The following is a 16,404-nucleotide window of genomic DNA, read 5'->3' as shown; positions in this document are numbered from 1 at the left end:
ACATGCATTAATTGGTCTTTCCAAATGACATTATGTACTATTTTTCATTTTAGTTCTAATTTCCTCTCTGTGTCTTCACACTTCAAAATTGCTTCTAAAAGCGAATTTTTTGTTCTTCCTGCAATGGCCACATCGTCAGCGCTAATATGTTTTGTTAACGTTATGTTAAGGTGAGTTGAGGTATGTGCCTATTCGGGCCAATTGCGTAAATATTCTGATCAACTAATTTGTGTTTTTATTCATTTGGAAATGAATCCATTCTAGATTAATGTTAAAAGTTTGCGTTAGTGATTGCTCTGGGTCTAAGAAGCCCATTGAGAGACACTATATCTAAGACAATAGCTTTTAGTGGATCAAAAGACTCTGTGACCTTTATTCATTCAAATAATACATTTATGAATACAACAATACAATATAAAGTTATTACATATTTAATATTAAATTATTAGAAGTATACAAGAAATAAACACGTATCAATATAAGACATTTGTCTGATGATCGTGGTTCACGTATTAGCCACTAGGTCGTGCGTGGTAGGGCCGTAGATGTTGAGTTGTTATTACGAGTATTTATTCGGTTACCAACAGATAGTAGCTGTGTCACTACACAATCATTTCTTCCTATCCACGGCTATTAAATTAAGAAACGGCTGAAGTTTAAGGTATGGCGTTTCAATAGAAATTGTATGAAAAAGATAATTGCCATAGAAAATAATTTTTTTCAAGAATAATCATTTAGGTGCCTGTGAAGATGGAGCACATTGTGGCTTGCACATAGCCTCACGAGCTAAGGCCGTCTCAGCGTCGGAGATTAAAAAAAATAACCAAAAACTCCATTTCCCACAAATACTGATAGTTTTGCTTCCTCTTATCTCAAAAATGTTTGTTACAAAACTTTTCAAGCTAAAACATTAACATTTCATTTTTTTATTATTATTGAAAAAAACCAATAAGTTCATGGTAGAGAACGTATATATAAATAATTCAGTTTTAAGTTATGATTCCCGTTTTAATGTAAAAAGAACTTGTTTTTAAAATACATAAAGCTAATTTATGTATTTTATAAGGAATTTTTGATTTTTCACCTACATCTGATAACTTTTCACATTGCTATTAGTCAATTTATAGAACCAAAAACTTTTAAAATAGGCTTGGAAAATGTGCTATCGACCTCTGCTATATGAAGTGCTCTGTATTTTTTTTAGCAATATTTAAGAAAACTAAAATTCTCAACAAAAAAATTAAAATTAATATTTTATGTTTTTTAACTTGCCACGTTATTTATTAAATAGGGAAGAATAATTAAAAACTATGTAAGTAATTTTAATTAGCAGCATAATTAACTAAACTAAATTTCATTTAAAAATAAAACTACTAGAATATATCTTTATTAAAACTATTTTAAGGGAACTTTCAAGCAGCTATATACCATAAAGTTTTATTTTTTTAAAAATACTGAAATATTCATAATTATTTTATTATCAGCCAATTTTTAGACTTTCCACTTTTTAAAAAAATTCTTGTTTGAGAAGCTTCAAGTCCATATTAACATATATAAAGTTCATAACAAAATAAGCTGAAAAGCAATTACCGATTTAAATGAAACTTCTTTTCTGTGGTACAAGGTCGAAAAATATTAGACAAGTGCCCCAGGGTCTTACAATTCACCCTTGGGGCAGAGAAAATTTTTTTTCATATTTAAATTTTTTTTTTATAGCATACCGCCTTTGTTCTACATATATTTAATGGTTATTATCTACCAATAGATTTGCTTTTTGTGTAAAATAAGAAAAAAAGACTATTTATCATACTGAATGAGCTTGAGTTACAATTACAACAATTACAAAAACCAAAAGTCACTTCTTGTAAAGCGTACCAAAAAAAGTTTTTTATTTTGGAGAAATAATGTTAAATTCAGTTTTACCGAGACCCTTGAAACCCTTAAATACGATTTTTCATATAAATCAAAAATTAGAAATTTTTAGGCTTGATTTTTGGAGAATTTTTTTTTCCGCTCATGTCTCGCTTTCATGAAATAAATTCATAGCTTCTCACAATGTAACCTAAATCCAAGTAATTACGACCGTTTCGACCCATACGAATATTTTATAGATATTATGCTTTTTTATGGGAGAAAAAGCAATTTTCAAAAAAATTTTTGTAGTATATATAGGTTCTGGTTCTGGTATTTTCTGGGGAGAACAAGTCCGGCAAGTGGGCCTAGTGGTCCTTTTTGCCAACCCTTGACGGCTACCTAGGTTGCCGCCGCATACTAACCAAGGTGGGAGTGTCAAAATTCATTATTCGGGTCTGCCGAAAAATGAATGTTTAGCTGTCCCTGGTGGGAATCGAACCCCACTGCGCCCCAACCAGCACGGCCGTCACGTTCCTAGTATATATAGGGGAAGCTATGAATGAATTCAATATTAATAAACTGAAGGATCAAGAAGTGAGTGAAACCTATCAGGAGCACCTTGAATCTAAGCTGGAGGAGGAACTAAGGGATAGGAATTGCACATTGGATGGCCAGTAATCGGGAATCTCAAGAGCGCTGAAAACTACTGCAGAGGAAATCCTTGGATCGCAAGCAAGAAGCAGGAGGTCCCTTGGTCTGATGATGAATGCATTGAGCCAACGAATAAGAAAAATGAAGCGCATAAGAAGGCTATCCAGCACCATACACGTTTAACACAGGAGATGTGCCGAAATAAAGAAGGATAAAGAAGAGAGCATGGGAGAACTACAGGATATCTCGTGACACTCGCCTCTTCTTTCAGAAAGTGAGTGAGGGCCACAATGCCTTCAAACCAAAAGTAACTATGCGCAAGAATGAGTACGGGGACCTGTTGACGGAGAGAGAGTAGATCCTGAAGAGATAGGCAAAGCACTTCAGCGATGCTCTTCAAAGAGAGAACTTTGAAGGAGAAGTAGCAAGAGAAGAGGAAGACTTCTATAATGATGCCGAGTCACCGGATGATGAAGACATAGAAGAGGCCATAGCGAAGATGAAAAACAACAAGGCTCTGGGGCTGGATGGAATTCAAGCGGAGCTGATACTCTGTGGAGAAATGCAACTGAGAAAGGAGCTCCATAACCTCATTTTGAAGATATGAGAGGAGGAGAAGATGCCTGAGGAGTAGAAGTAGGGAATTATATACCCACTGCACAAGAAAGGGAACCAGTCGGATTGCGATAATTATCGAGGCATAGTGCTCCTCTCATGTCCTTATAAAGTTATCTCTAATATCATATTTGAGAGACTAGCTCCTCATGCCAAGAGGGAGATAGGCAAATATCAAGCGGGGTTTAGGCGAGGGAGGTCCATATTAGACCAATTGTTCTCACTGAGGCTGACGCTGGAGAAATGCACAGATTATAGAACAGTTACTTATCACCTGTTCGTTGATTTTAAAGCCGCCCACGATAGTGTAACTCGGCCGGAGCTCTATCAGGCCCTGTTGGAAATGAACGTCCCAATTAAACTGATACGTCTCCTGAAAATGACGATGTCGGGCTCGAAGTGTGCAGTACGAGTAGGAAGTGACTACTGAGAAGACTTTCATACAAACTGCGGTGTAAGACAGGGGGATGCTCTAATCTGTCTTCTTTTTAACTTCGCTGCAGAGAAAGCGGTGTGTATGTCCGGAATCCAACCCCTCGCTACCCTTTTTAACAATACCGTTCAGCTTCTGGGGTACGCTGACGACTTTGATATTGCTGCCAGATCGAGATGTGCATTAAGAGAGCCGTCCTTGACCATAGAAGATGCAGCAAAGAAACTAGGGCTACACATTAATGAAGCTAAGACCAAGTACATGAGATTCGGAGTCGATACCCAGGAAGATGCAGTCCAGACAGATGCATGGTCCAAGAAGAGTTGGCACGCCAAATGTAAGATGGGAAGATTCTGTGGCATCGGACGCTCGGGCTCTACTGGGAGTCCGAAACTGGTGAGCTGCTGTAGCTGTGCGTGTTGACTGGCGAAAGGTTTTGGAGGAGGCCCAGTCTCGGTGACGGGATATAGCGCCATACATAGACAGATAGATAGATCATATATCCGTATCTAATTGGTTTTGAAGGTCCCATTTGTACTATTTCGTGCAGTTAGAGTGCCCTAAGCCTCTTTTAAGCACTGTGTGGATTAATGGTGTCGTGATGAAGTTAATGCAATGTTTTTAATGTTCTAGTAAGGCAAAACAATTTATTTATTGAGTATTACGAATAACGAATATCAGCTTTATTTCTACATGAAAAAATATTTTGTCCCACTTTGCTAGGTCAGTACTAAACTAGGAGACAGTCATGGCAGTAGAGGTTTGTAGATTTCCTTTAGAAGTGATTAACATGCTCTTAATCTTAACTATTAACAATACTATATTTTTACTGAGTGATTGATCATGATCCCCAACTGCAGGATCCTTAGCTGGAGATAATATCTATCACTGAAAGAGTGAATTATTAAAAAGAGACAGTCATTGCAGTTAGCAAATCGTTTTGATCTCATCCCTACAAAGAGTGGTTTTATCCAAACCTAACTAGCACATTCTTTTCTATCCTTTGTTCACACCAATAATTGTGATCATAGTTTAGGAAATAACACCTTAAATTACAATAAATTCACGGTTTTCAAACTTTTATGCTTAAAATATGTAATACCAATCAACTTACAGTTAAAATAAATATTACATTGTCACAAAATAAAGTTAATTGAATTTTGGGTCACAGATTTTTAAATGAGCCTTATTAAAAAATGATTAAATTTAAATGTGTTAACTAGTTAACACATACCATTGAAGAATTTAATGTTTGTTCAATATAAATTTGAACAACTACCAAAACATCTCTTGTTAAAAATTGTTTGGCAAATAGGAAATAATAGAAATAACTTAATAATCTAATAACTGAATTGGTAAAGTTAAGACCCAATAACCTAACTACTCTTTTTTAGATTTAAATTAAATATCTTGCCTTCACAATTTTAATGAGGAACACAGCAAATGTAAGAAATGCTATAGTCATCAATGCTCCCTCCAATGAAGGAAATGCTAATACATGACCATGACCTCTGCCCTCTACCCCTGTTCTTGACCATATGTTGCTGCTTGCTCCCCCTGTAATCATTTAAATCAAAAATTTTAATTTATTGTCTATTTATTTTAATAGCACATGTAATGTCAATTTTTAGAATAGAAAAAGAATTAATAAAATAACCATTAATAATTAATTGGTATTAAATAATCAGGAAATAATGTTTTATTTTAACTTTTCAAAAGTTTCATTCTGATTTTTTTTTCATTAGCTTTATAATTTTTTGTATCTGTCATTGAATTTCATACTTCATATATATTGTGGAGCTGAACTTCATTTTACCTCCTTTCAGCAGAGATTTTTACCTCAAATCTTGCTGACAAAGATTTATTATCTGCAGTTTTTAACTAATAAGAAATTTGTTAATATATTAATTTTTTTTTTATTTACAGGACTGAAAATGTGATAGATGTGGAATAACTACAATTTTTAGGTCTTGGAGCTTGTATGTCTAATTTTTTGGGTTCATTCATGCATTATCACAAGACCAAAAAATTGTTCTTCTTATCACCTTCTGGATACTAATTTTTGTTTCCTTGAACCTAATTCCAAAAACCATATTTGGGAATGCTTTTAAAAATAATTGTTTTTGAGCTTTAAACATCAAGAAATAAGAAATTATTAAGGTTTTCTGGATATAGGAATAATTCAGTAAAAAAAAGTAAGATATGATGAGAAGATAGGTGCCCGTGGATAATATAGATGAGGAGAAGATATATTTTGGTTATTATTGCATTGTCATTGAATGAATAATAAAAAGTATTTCAATTATCACATTTATCTCATTTACTTAGTAAGGATTATATTTAGTCTCTAGAAGAATTTATTTTTATTTTTTATATATTTATTTTTAATTATTTGTTTTAATATAGGTGTTTTGGCCCAAAATATTTTTGTTTGTTTGCACATTTCTATTATTCTCAAGGGATTCACCACAAAATAAAATATTCTTCTATTTATAAATATATTATGTAATGTATCAAAGGTATGAAATAAAAATTTCAATGAAACTAAAAAGGCTTTTATTTGTTTTGTTTTTTCATAATTTTACCAGAAAGGATAAGCTATCACAATTGAAAAAAAAATTGGGGAATTAATTTTAAAATGAATTTTCAATAGTAACAATAATCAAGAGAGCACTTAAAAAATAAATATAATTTAGGAATAGTACAATTAATGATAAAAAATATTTGATTAAGTAGTAGCTTTATTAAGCATATTCATGTTTTATTTAAATTTGTTCTGAAAACTATATCTACAAATTCTCCATAAGTGTTAGATTTTTTTCATTTGTATTTATTTATTTATTGTTTAAGCTCAAATGATTAAATTTTATTTTATCAACCTAATTTGGTCTCATAACTAATTGTTTTATTTCATCAAATTATTCTCTTGATTGGTTTTACTTTACCAAAATTAATTTGTTATTACCTATATTATTTTTTAAGCTTTTTTTTTTAACTGTTAACTACTTCTAAGTTATCATTATTTTTTTTTTCAAAGTATATCTCTAAATATTTAAAAAAATTGACTTATAACAAAGAAACACACAAAAACTGGATCAAGTGTGTATTTATATTTTAGGGAGTCTATAATTGCATCACTATTGTTGGCAAGGTGGATACTGGCATGTATATTAATAATTATTATTTGACAATTTTATTGCATGGATTTTTGATCTAGGCAATTATTCGGTAATTTGAGCACATTTATTTTACCATTGTTCCAAAAATATTTATTACAGGGTTTTATACTTATTTATTTACATTAAAGCTTTTTTAAAAAGGCTAGTGTGATGTTTTAATTATGTAAACACCAAAGTGAATATAAATGAATAAAGAAATAGTTTTTTTTATCAAAAAAACATATTATTTAATTAAACATACAACAGGGTTAACATTGAAAAAAAAATAAAGAGCTTCACTTATACTAAATAGTTTTAAATGAGTCTGATTAAAGAGTTTGTAATCTATATATTAAATAAATAAAATAATTTAAATGTTTAAGGTAACAGATGAATATCATATTTTTAAGTTATAAAACAATTTTTAATGTAAAGATAATTTAGCAATATGTGAAAGTTATTGATTTTCATGTTACTTTTACAAGAGATAAAATTAATTTTACTTACATATTTTAGATAGTAGTTGGGACTGAAGTTTTTTCAAGAAATTTTCTTTTCCATTAATTGAAGCTCTTCCTTCAGCTGCCAATGTTTTATGAACTTCCATTAATATCCTTTCCATATTCATGTCTAGGGTAATCGAAGGCCTGCTTTCTGTAATAACAGGTGGCGGTAGATTGTGAATCTTTTTTTGTTCTTTTGAAGATGGGTTTACCTTTGGTAGTTCTATCCACTCCCCTCTGGATGAGAGGAAGTTATAAAAAAAGTACCATAGAAGTAATTTCCTAAAACAGAATTTTATACCAATTTTGTATGCTGTACAAAATTTGTAATGGATTTGAATTATCTACACAAGGTGGTAGCAAGTGTGGGAACCAAGAGTTTTAATATACCTCAATTATAATAAATCATATTTCTCAACATTGTCAATTGTTAATAGCTGTTTGGTAAAAAAGCAAAATTCTAGTCTAGTCATATTACTTATATTTTACATTTCATACAATATTGAAATAATTCAAAACAGTATTAACGAATTGGAAAGTCACAAAAAAGAAACAGTTATAATTTCTTAATCATCAAAATAAAACTTAAAAATTTAAATCATGTTAAAAATTTATAGTTAGTGAAATAAAAAATAAAAATATATAATGAAATAATCCCTTTCTATTAACAACTATTTTTTCTCAGATGTCATATCAGATTATTAATTATTTATTTTTAGCTAGACTATTTTGATCATATAAAGAAATACTCCAAACTATTTATTAAAAAATTAATTAACTGTATTGCTTAAAACAATTATTGTTTATAACCAATATTTTTAACAATTTTAATTTCTTAATCATAAATAAAAAGCCAATATTCTAGAAATATGGAGAATATAGATAGATAGATAAATAAAAATAGATGGGAGATAGATGATGGGGTAAGCGTCCCATAAGCGTCAACTTTTCACCAGTTCATTATCAGGCGTGTAGGAACATTTAGGAGGTATGTCTCAATGTCGGACATCTACAGTATTCCTCACTCAGCTGCGTTGCAACTCTTGTCGATTGATATGTTTATACGTTTATTTTCTTGTGTGAACTTTATAGTTTATATAAGACCTTATCTATATACTCACTTATTAATCGTACATTACATATTTTAATACATAATAGTACATACATATTATACATTTTAATGATTAATGCAAGTAACATGTGTTTTTATTCATCAACTTATAACATATAAGGAATGATTGCTACAGACGTAGGAAGAATGATTTCAAGGAAACATTTTTCGGTGGTACTAAGTCGAAAATATCAGACGTAGGACTGAGGGTTTTTGCAAGTGCGCTCGAGGTGTCAAGAAAAAAATATATATAATTTCAGTAATTTTTTAAAATTGTTTTTTGCCTTTGCTCTCCAGGGATTTCAAGTTTATTATAATCGATTTATTAATTTTTTTTAGAGGGGGGAGGAGAGGGTGGAAAAGGTAAAATAAGGAAAAAACACATTAGCAATCGTTTGAAATTAGTTTAGATTCATATACAATACAATACAAAAACTAAACTTCCAATAACTTCGGCTTAAAGAATTTTTTTAAGGAAAGAAAGTCAAATTCATTTTCAGGGTCGTTTAAAACCAACAAATTTCAATTGTTTGTATTATGGTTTTCGCCCTTTGCTCTGTATGAATTTAAAGTTTATTACATACCAATCAATAATTTTTTGGTGTAATATAAAGAAATAATATTGCTGATTGTATTAAATAATATAAAGTTTCAAAATCAAAAGAGGCTTCCAGTGGTGAAGTAGGCCAAGAAATTATTTTGTTTTGTTTTTTCACTCAACATGTTAGCCTTACTGGAGCCTCCGTTTTTGCAATCCAATCCAAAAATTGCAATGCAATTAAGTGAGGTTTAAATTGGGGACCTGATATTGTAATTTAATAGCTGCTAATAGGATTGAATAGGATACCTAACATTGAACCTCCTAGACGCTCCTGCTGTCCTGATACTGAACTGGTGAAAAGTGACGCATTCTGTCACTGGGGATATCTATTTCTAGTTAAGAAGAAATAGTTTCGCAATGGTTGTTTTTATTTCATGTGTGCTAAAAACATATTTGACTTGATTTAAAAAAAAAAAATTGTTTTCCTACTTTACTGGAAGCATTTTTTGTTGTTGTTTGTTTGTTAGTTAGTTAAAACTAATTTTTATGACTTTTGATTTTTTCGTTGTTCTAGTGTTCTTTTAATCAAAACTCCTAACAGTTTTCAATTTCAAACCAATTACGTTTTGGACAACATCATAATCCAAAGTCTTACACAAATAGACTCAAGCTGAAACATATAAATAGCATATAATATAGTTGAGGAAGCATAAAGATGATAAAAGGAACTAATTCACACAAAGATGGGGTTTGAATTTTTTCAAAAACTGAAATTTGTGCTCATCATTCACTCAATGCTCGATTTCTGTATATATCGATGTCTACCACTCAATAAAAATTAATATAATCTTTTTTAAAGTAGCATAAGTTTTCAAAAATTTGAGCCCCAAAAGAGATCTTTACGTTCAATAGTTCTTGTGAACAGTTTTTCAAAATCACCCTTATTTGTCCAAATAACGAGAAATCAACATTTTATGAATTTATTTTGTTAAATCTCAAGAAAACTGTTACTTCTACGAATTTAAACATTGGAGAATACTTTATGGGAAATTAGGGAATAATTTATGTACAGTTTTTCAAAATCAACCTTATTTTTCCAAATAACGAGAAATCAACATTTTATGAATTTATTTTGTTAAATCTCAAGAAAACTGTTTCTTCTACGAATTTAAACGTTGGAGAATACTTTATGGGATACCTAAGTTCAATATGAGTGGTGATGGACATTAATAATAATAATAATAAGTATAAATGTAGTCCCTAAAATATTTGCTAAAATAAATTCTCAAAATGTAGATTTTATGTTTTGGGGAAAATTACAGAACAAAATAGAATGACTATAACTCAGGAATTATAGAACGTAATGATTTCTACTTACATTCAAACTGTAAATAGCTAAATAGATCATAAAGTAATTTATGATGAATGTCTTCGAAGGGGGTGCCATGATATTTTCTAAAATAAGGTCACAGTGTGTTTATTTTTTGGAAAAACAAATTTGGATTTTGATAAACTGTGGTTCAAGAACTATTAGATGTACAGACTGAAACTAGATCAATGTAGCATTAAATATTTTCTAATGATCATCTTCAGAGGAGTTGCGGATTCGATATTTACCAAAATAAATTCACGAAAAATTGATATAAGTTATTTGGGCAAATAAGGTTGATTTTGAAATACTGTATCACAAGAACTATTCAACGTAAAGAATTCAATTAGGGCTGAATTTATACAATTTAAAAAAAGTACAATTTTTATCCTAGATAAATAACTTTAAACTGAGTGAAAATTGGGTTTTCAGTTTTTTTGGCCACAATTTCCTTTATTATTCTTATTTTTTTTTTACCAAAATGACATAATCGTTCCCAACATGTAATTGTCTGTAATTTTGTGAGTTGATACAACCCAAGATTTCTTTTTTTTTAACTTGAGGTGACGAAAAAAAATCTAATTTTGCACGTGCAAAATTAGATTTTTCTTGACTATCGGTATGTCAAAAGATATCAACAGCGAATAAAAACCAAATTCAATTCCCGACTTTGTGAGAATTAGTTCCACTCAAAAACCTATATCACTTATACCAACTTTCTCCAACAAATAATTCAATTTAACCTTTTAAACGCCATCTCTTATTCCTTGTAAAAGTTTTATCATTTTTTTTTTTTAGATTTGGTCTCAATAAGGTTCAGTTTAGATAGTGCGAAAAAAAAAATCGTGATAATTTTCCAGAATGTTCAAGAATTTATATATAAAAAGGTTTTTATATAATAATGATAATACTTCAAATAGAATTTGAACTGAAAATGACAAGAGAAAACAAAATAAGAAATTAAAGAAATAGACCCCTGAAGATGGACGAACCACCCGAAACGTAGGCAAGGTTTTTAATAAAGATAGTACAGTAGGATGGTAAATTAATTTTCCGGAGCGAAAAAAGCAGAAACACGTAATAACTTACGAAACATAAACCACTAGAAAAATTGTTAAAGAAGATGAACAATGGCCAGTTATAAGTAATACGTGGAAAAACTTTATTTTTTTAACTGAATTGTCATTACATGGCAACAATGATGTATTAATTGATATTTATAAAAGATAATATTTATAGTACAAATTTATTTTTATTTTTTATCATAGACCAGATAAGGAATTATTAGACAAATTAATAATATTTTTGAAAAATTTATGACGTTATTACAGTTTATAATCCATTATTTTCTTGGAAACTATAATTATGAATGCATTTTTTGGAAGCAGGTTCCGAACGTTTCTGTTTGTTGTAAGAAGCAATGGAAGAAGAGCGTTGGTCTGTTAAAGTTTATTTTGTTCTTATAAGTAATAAAAATGGTACTTAGGGAACAAACATCCTTCAGAATAATTTTCTCTGAAGTATTCTCGTCAATATCTCCATTACCTGTTAGACGATATTTGAGAGATTTTCGTTAAAAATAATCAGGCAAATATCAATTCCCTGATCCGAACTATATCACGATCCGTTGATACTTAACAATTGAAAGGATAGACTGATTTCTAGTATTGGAAATATATATATTTTTCTTCAATTATTAGACTATTAATAAAATATCTTCTCAAATATAAAATGTCTATTTCTTGTACCTATTCAAAATAAAAATATGTGAAGTTTAAATGAGCAACGCTATGTAATAGCGCACATTAATAACCGAATTAAAACTTAACACCAAGCGGTGTTTGATGTAATAATCTCAACAAGGTGTGCACAAGAGGACTAAGAAAATAAAAGGGTTCACTCAACTAGCTTCTACTGGAAAGGAATCTCATAAATTATCTAAAATCCTGATATAATTAGCAATGCAATGAATTTCTTTATTCAGTTGTATTCCTTGCTCATGAAAAGAGTTGAAGAAAAGAAGAAAGGAACGAAAGTTAATCTGAAGGCGTCATCGTTCCATATGTTGAATATTCAGATTAAAATTAGTATACCTTATTTCTAGGATTTTTAACTTATATATTCTGTATACCTTAATTTTCACTCACACTTATATACGGTTATTTTGAAACTAAGTATTTGTACCTGTGGAGTCAAAAACACTCATCAGAAAGTAAAATTAATTGTTTAAGTGTTAAAGAGTTTTAAGATTTAAAACACTCTCCAACGATAAATTATCAGTGGCAGCATAAATAGGAGCATGGAGGTATCTATTTCTATGGGTCTTCAGATATGAACACTCGAGAATCATAAGCCCTTATATCATGAATAATGTTCCCATGGTACAATTCTAATTTCAAGTTTAGGTATCATGTGGTAAAACTTTTGTAGATTATAAAAGAAAATCGTGCCGAAAAAAAATAAAATGAATTTGTAAGACTCGTTAAAGTCGTAAACATTAATTAAAATAATGGTATTTATCAATAGCGAAAATAGAATGTCTTTTCTAATAGCTTGAAAAAATACCTTTTTCCCCATCTTTCAACAAGTGTATGCCTATATGTTTTAATACTGGGTTAAATGAAAGCCATGCACTAATAAATCTATGACTTAGATCTCGGTATGATACTATTTTAGTTTACCAACGGATACAAATATTTGAACAACTGAAGGTACAAGAATTGAATCAGCATTAACAAAAAGTTGATTGCTGATTTCATTTAAGAATTATGAATAAGATATAATATAAGAGAAGACCATCGTTTCATATAAGAATATAATTATGGTTCATCAAATTCTTGAAGATGGCAACATCTATCGGTCGGTGCCAAAGTAACTTACACAAATTATAAATATAAAATGAAATATATGTTTGTTACACAATTATTGGGGTATTCTAGGTTTATAAGCTAGAATTTTACAATTTTGAAATCATTTCTAAAGATAAATCCTATGATTTAATTTATCTAATACAACTAAATACAAAATACTAAAATGAAGGTGGAGTAAAATATGAAAATGAATGAAATAACTTATGAAAAGAATAATAATGATACGAATTTACAACTATAAATTACTAACGTCATCAGAAGTATGGAGTGAGTATGGCTAAACATCAGAATACAACATACAATATGATATATATAATATAATATTGTTTTATACTAAATTCAAAATAATAACTTCATTTAAATTTATTTAGGCAGAAAAGAGCTTAAATTTTTCTCGATGACTCAAAAAATTAGTCAATTAACTAAGAATTTAGCGGATCTGATCTGTCGGACTCGACTCCCCCACCCATAGTGAAACCGAAACCATTATTTAAATAACAAGTGACATGCGGTTATTAAGAATTGGTTATTGATATTGAAACTTTTTTTTTGTTTTATTGAATCTAATAAAAGTTGAGTCATGTTCGTGTAACTAATATTAATTTTCAGAAGTTGTTACTTAATAACTCTTTAAAACACGATATATTTGAACATTAATAGTACAATAATATACGTACATCACAATCACAATTAAAATAATCATCCAGTTTTTCTAAGAAGGTTTCACAACACTCAGTGTTACCAGCTTCCTACAAATTTAAAGGCGTAAAAGTAGATAAGTAATGAAAATCCGTGGGATACCTTTTGTATGTTTTAATTAAAGTTACGTATACTACACTATGCCTGATTCTATGAAATGATGAAAAGAAATTAGTAAACTAATAAAAAAATAACGTTCCAAAACCAGGCAAAGCTTTCTGCTTACTTGATAAAAAAAAGTAATTTTTTACATGAAATTATTGGTTGGGACGAATACTTAAAAAAAAAAAAATATATATTGAGTAATTTATCACCTGTTAACCTCAGTATATTAACACATATTCTGTCTGCATAACAAAAGGCTTCATTTTGCTAACAGCAATCAATCACCGATAGCAAAATGCCGAAAAATCGTGATTTGTACACTAATTAAAACACTAACGAAAATAATTGATTCTTGTTCTTATAATTAAATTCTAATTTTTACCAATTAGAGATAATTCCAATAAAGAACTGATTTCAGCTTTAGTGGCTCAAAACGGTGCAAACATAAACAAAAACAGTTTAAAAAGAATTTTATTCAAAGTTTAAGCCCATGGATGCTTGGAAATTTATTCCTGTTGTATTATTATTAATTTTCCGACGCAATTATAATCAAAATAAAATATGTCTAAAATGGATAACAAGAAATTAATATGTGCAGTCAATTTATTTGATTGTGAGTGTAGGCTGAAGAAATATTAATTTCTGATTCAAAAATAATTTACTTTATATCTAATGAAAAAGAAAATAATAACGTTGTATTTTCAGTAATTCATTTTAACTTTTTCATGGATTTAATTTTTTTTTAACTTCAAAAAGTACAGAAAAAATAATAAAAGTTTTTATATAAAGATAAATTTATTTGATATCATTTCCCGAAATTTCACGGAAAAGTATATGATTTTTAACAAGTTACCTTGTTTTTATCTAAACCATATCATTTCTAAACACAGTGCTAAAAAATGTCAGCATTTTGTGAATTGCGGTGCAAAAAATTACCGTACGAATATGTGCTAGTATGGGTAGGTCACCACGATTTAAAAACCAATTATGACCATACTAAAAATACACTGATCCAAGAAAATTTGTAACCTAAATGATTTAATTTACAAAATATACTTCTTATAGTAAATATTCCTATTACTAAATAATAAAGTTGCTATGAGGAAGGCAAGTAATACTCACATCGTGCAAATGTGGTACTGTGGGCGCCTCTGAGTTGACAACACCTTCGAAGACAATTAGTTCGGCCAGGAACTGTTCAACGACCCGAGAACACTTATGCTTTAACATGTTAGTAACCTAATGTTCATATTTTTTTTATAAAGTTGTTAGATATATATATATGAGCGGACAACATTTATTTATATAGAGAGAAACACCTTATACCTAACGAGGGGAGTCTACGGACGTGAGATCACTGATGTCAATGTTTTTGGTGATACAAGCTCAAAAAATATCAGATACATTTCCGAAGGTTCTTGACAATGTAGTGCCTAATGTTTAACGTTCACTTAAACATTCTTAACAAATCAAAAGTTTATTTGTTAGTTTATAAGTTCATGCTTGAAAGCAGAATTTCGTCCCTCTCAACCCATGCAAATAACGTTTAGATTTTATGCCTTCGTAAAATAGAACGAATAGTGTGGAATGAAAGGAAACTCTTTAAACGTTTTATTTTATATCTCCGGTCATATTTTTAAAATTTTTTTACGGGAAAGGAGATCGTATTTTACTGTTTCGTGTAGTTTTTAGAACCTTTAATTTTATATGAACCGGTGGAGTTGTGAATTTGTTTCTAATTTTATTAGAAATAATTGACACAAAAAAATAAAATAAAATCAATTAGAAAATAATAACCTGCAAATCCATACTTAATGGGCGAAGGGAGATGAATATGAAAGAACATAAACATGAAAAATTTCTGATATTATATAAACTCATTTTTTTCTCGGCCCCCTGGGCGCTTTGGAAAGGACCTTTATTTACAACTATCACAAAAAAAAGTTTCATGGAAATTGGTTAACCCACTTTCCTTGTAAGCAATATTCCGTAAATACAGGATGATGCTAACAGAGCATGCTGATAAATCTGTTGTAGGCATAACGATCATTTTATAACATTAATAATATTGACAGTTTTCAACACTATTTTCTTTTTTTTTATAATTTGTTTTCAATAATAACTTCTTATCTTATCCAGTTGTTCCGCCACGAAATTTCGCAATATAATTATATTCTGCGCATTTTTAACAATAAAATCAATAAATGTTATTTAAACAACACTGAAATAAATGTTATATAATATATAAACAACATTAAAATAAATGATACATAAACAATTTATATAGTAATAAAATATGTTAATTCGCACAAGTATTGATATATAAATTATATAAAATTGTGGTAAAACTATTGACGAGAGGCACAGATTTCTTATCACGCCAAAAGCGGCCTTGTCAGCTATAGAGATAGTTTCCCGCCCACTATCAATGTTTTAGTTGACGAATTCAGTCGACAGTGTAGTGGTAAGGAAATACTTCATAATATGGTATTAAA

General features: G+C 29.7%; 1 protein-coding gene across 4 annotated transcripts in view; it reads right to left on the bottom strand.

Moving 5' to 3' along the window:
• Positions 1 to 15,112, bottom strand: part of LOC106683892 (uncharacterized) — a 21,687-nt gene extending 6,575 nt beyond the window's left edge. For 2 of the 4 annotated variants that reach the window (XM_067045699.1, XM_067045697.1), the window contains exons 1-3: positions 13,783 to 13,832; positions 7,219 to 7,496; positions 4,968 to 5,110 (exon numbers count right to left, since the gene is read on the bottom strand). In XM_067045699.1, the coding sequence (XP_066901800.1) occupies positions 4,968 to 5,110; positions 7,219 to 7,496; positions 13,783 to 13,808 (447 nt within the window). In that variant the 5' untranslated portion in view covers positions 13,809 to 13,832. Of the gene's footprint in view, positions 1 to 4,967; positions 5,111 to 7,218; positions 7,497 to 12,800; positions 12,910 to 13,782; positions 13,833 to 15,031 lie in introns of those variants that run through there. The other 2 variants (XM_067045698.1, XM_067045700.1) reach the window with 2 other exon arrangements.
• Positions 15,113 to 16,404: the final 1,292 nt, after the last annotated feature.

Source organism: Halyomorpha halys, unplaced genomic scaffold (assembly GCF_000696795.3).
Source record: "Halyomorpha halys isolate HHAL.00 unplaced genomic scaffold, Hhal_1.1 Scaffold525.1, whole genome shotgun sequence".
Taxonomy (NCBI): domain Eukaryota; kingdom Metazoa; phylum Arthropoda; class Insecta; order Hemiptera; family Pentatomidae; genus Halyomorpha; species Halyomorpha halys.
The sequence above is the reverse complement of the archived record's forward strand: the minus strand, read 5'-3'. Positions and strand labels throughout refer to the sequence as shown.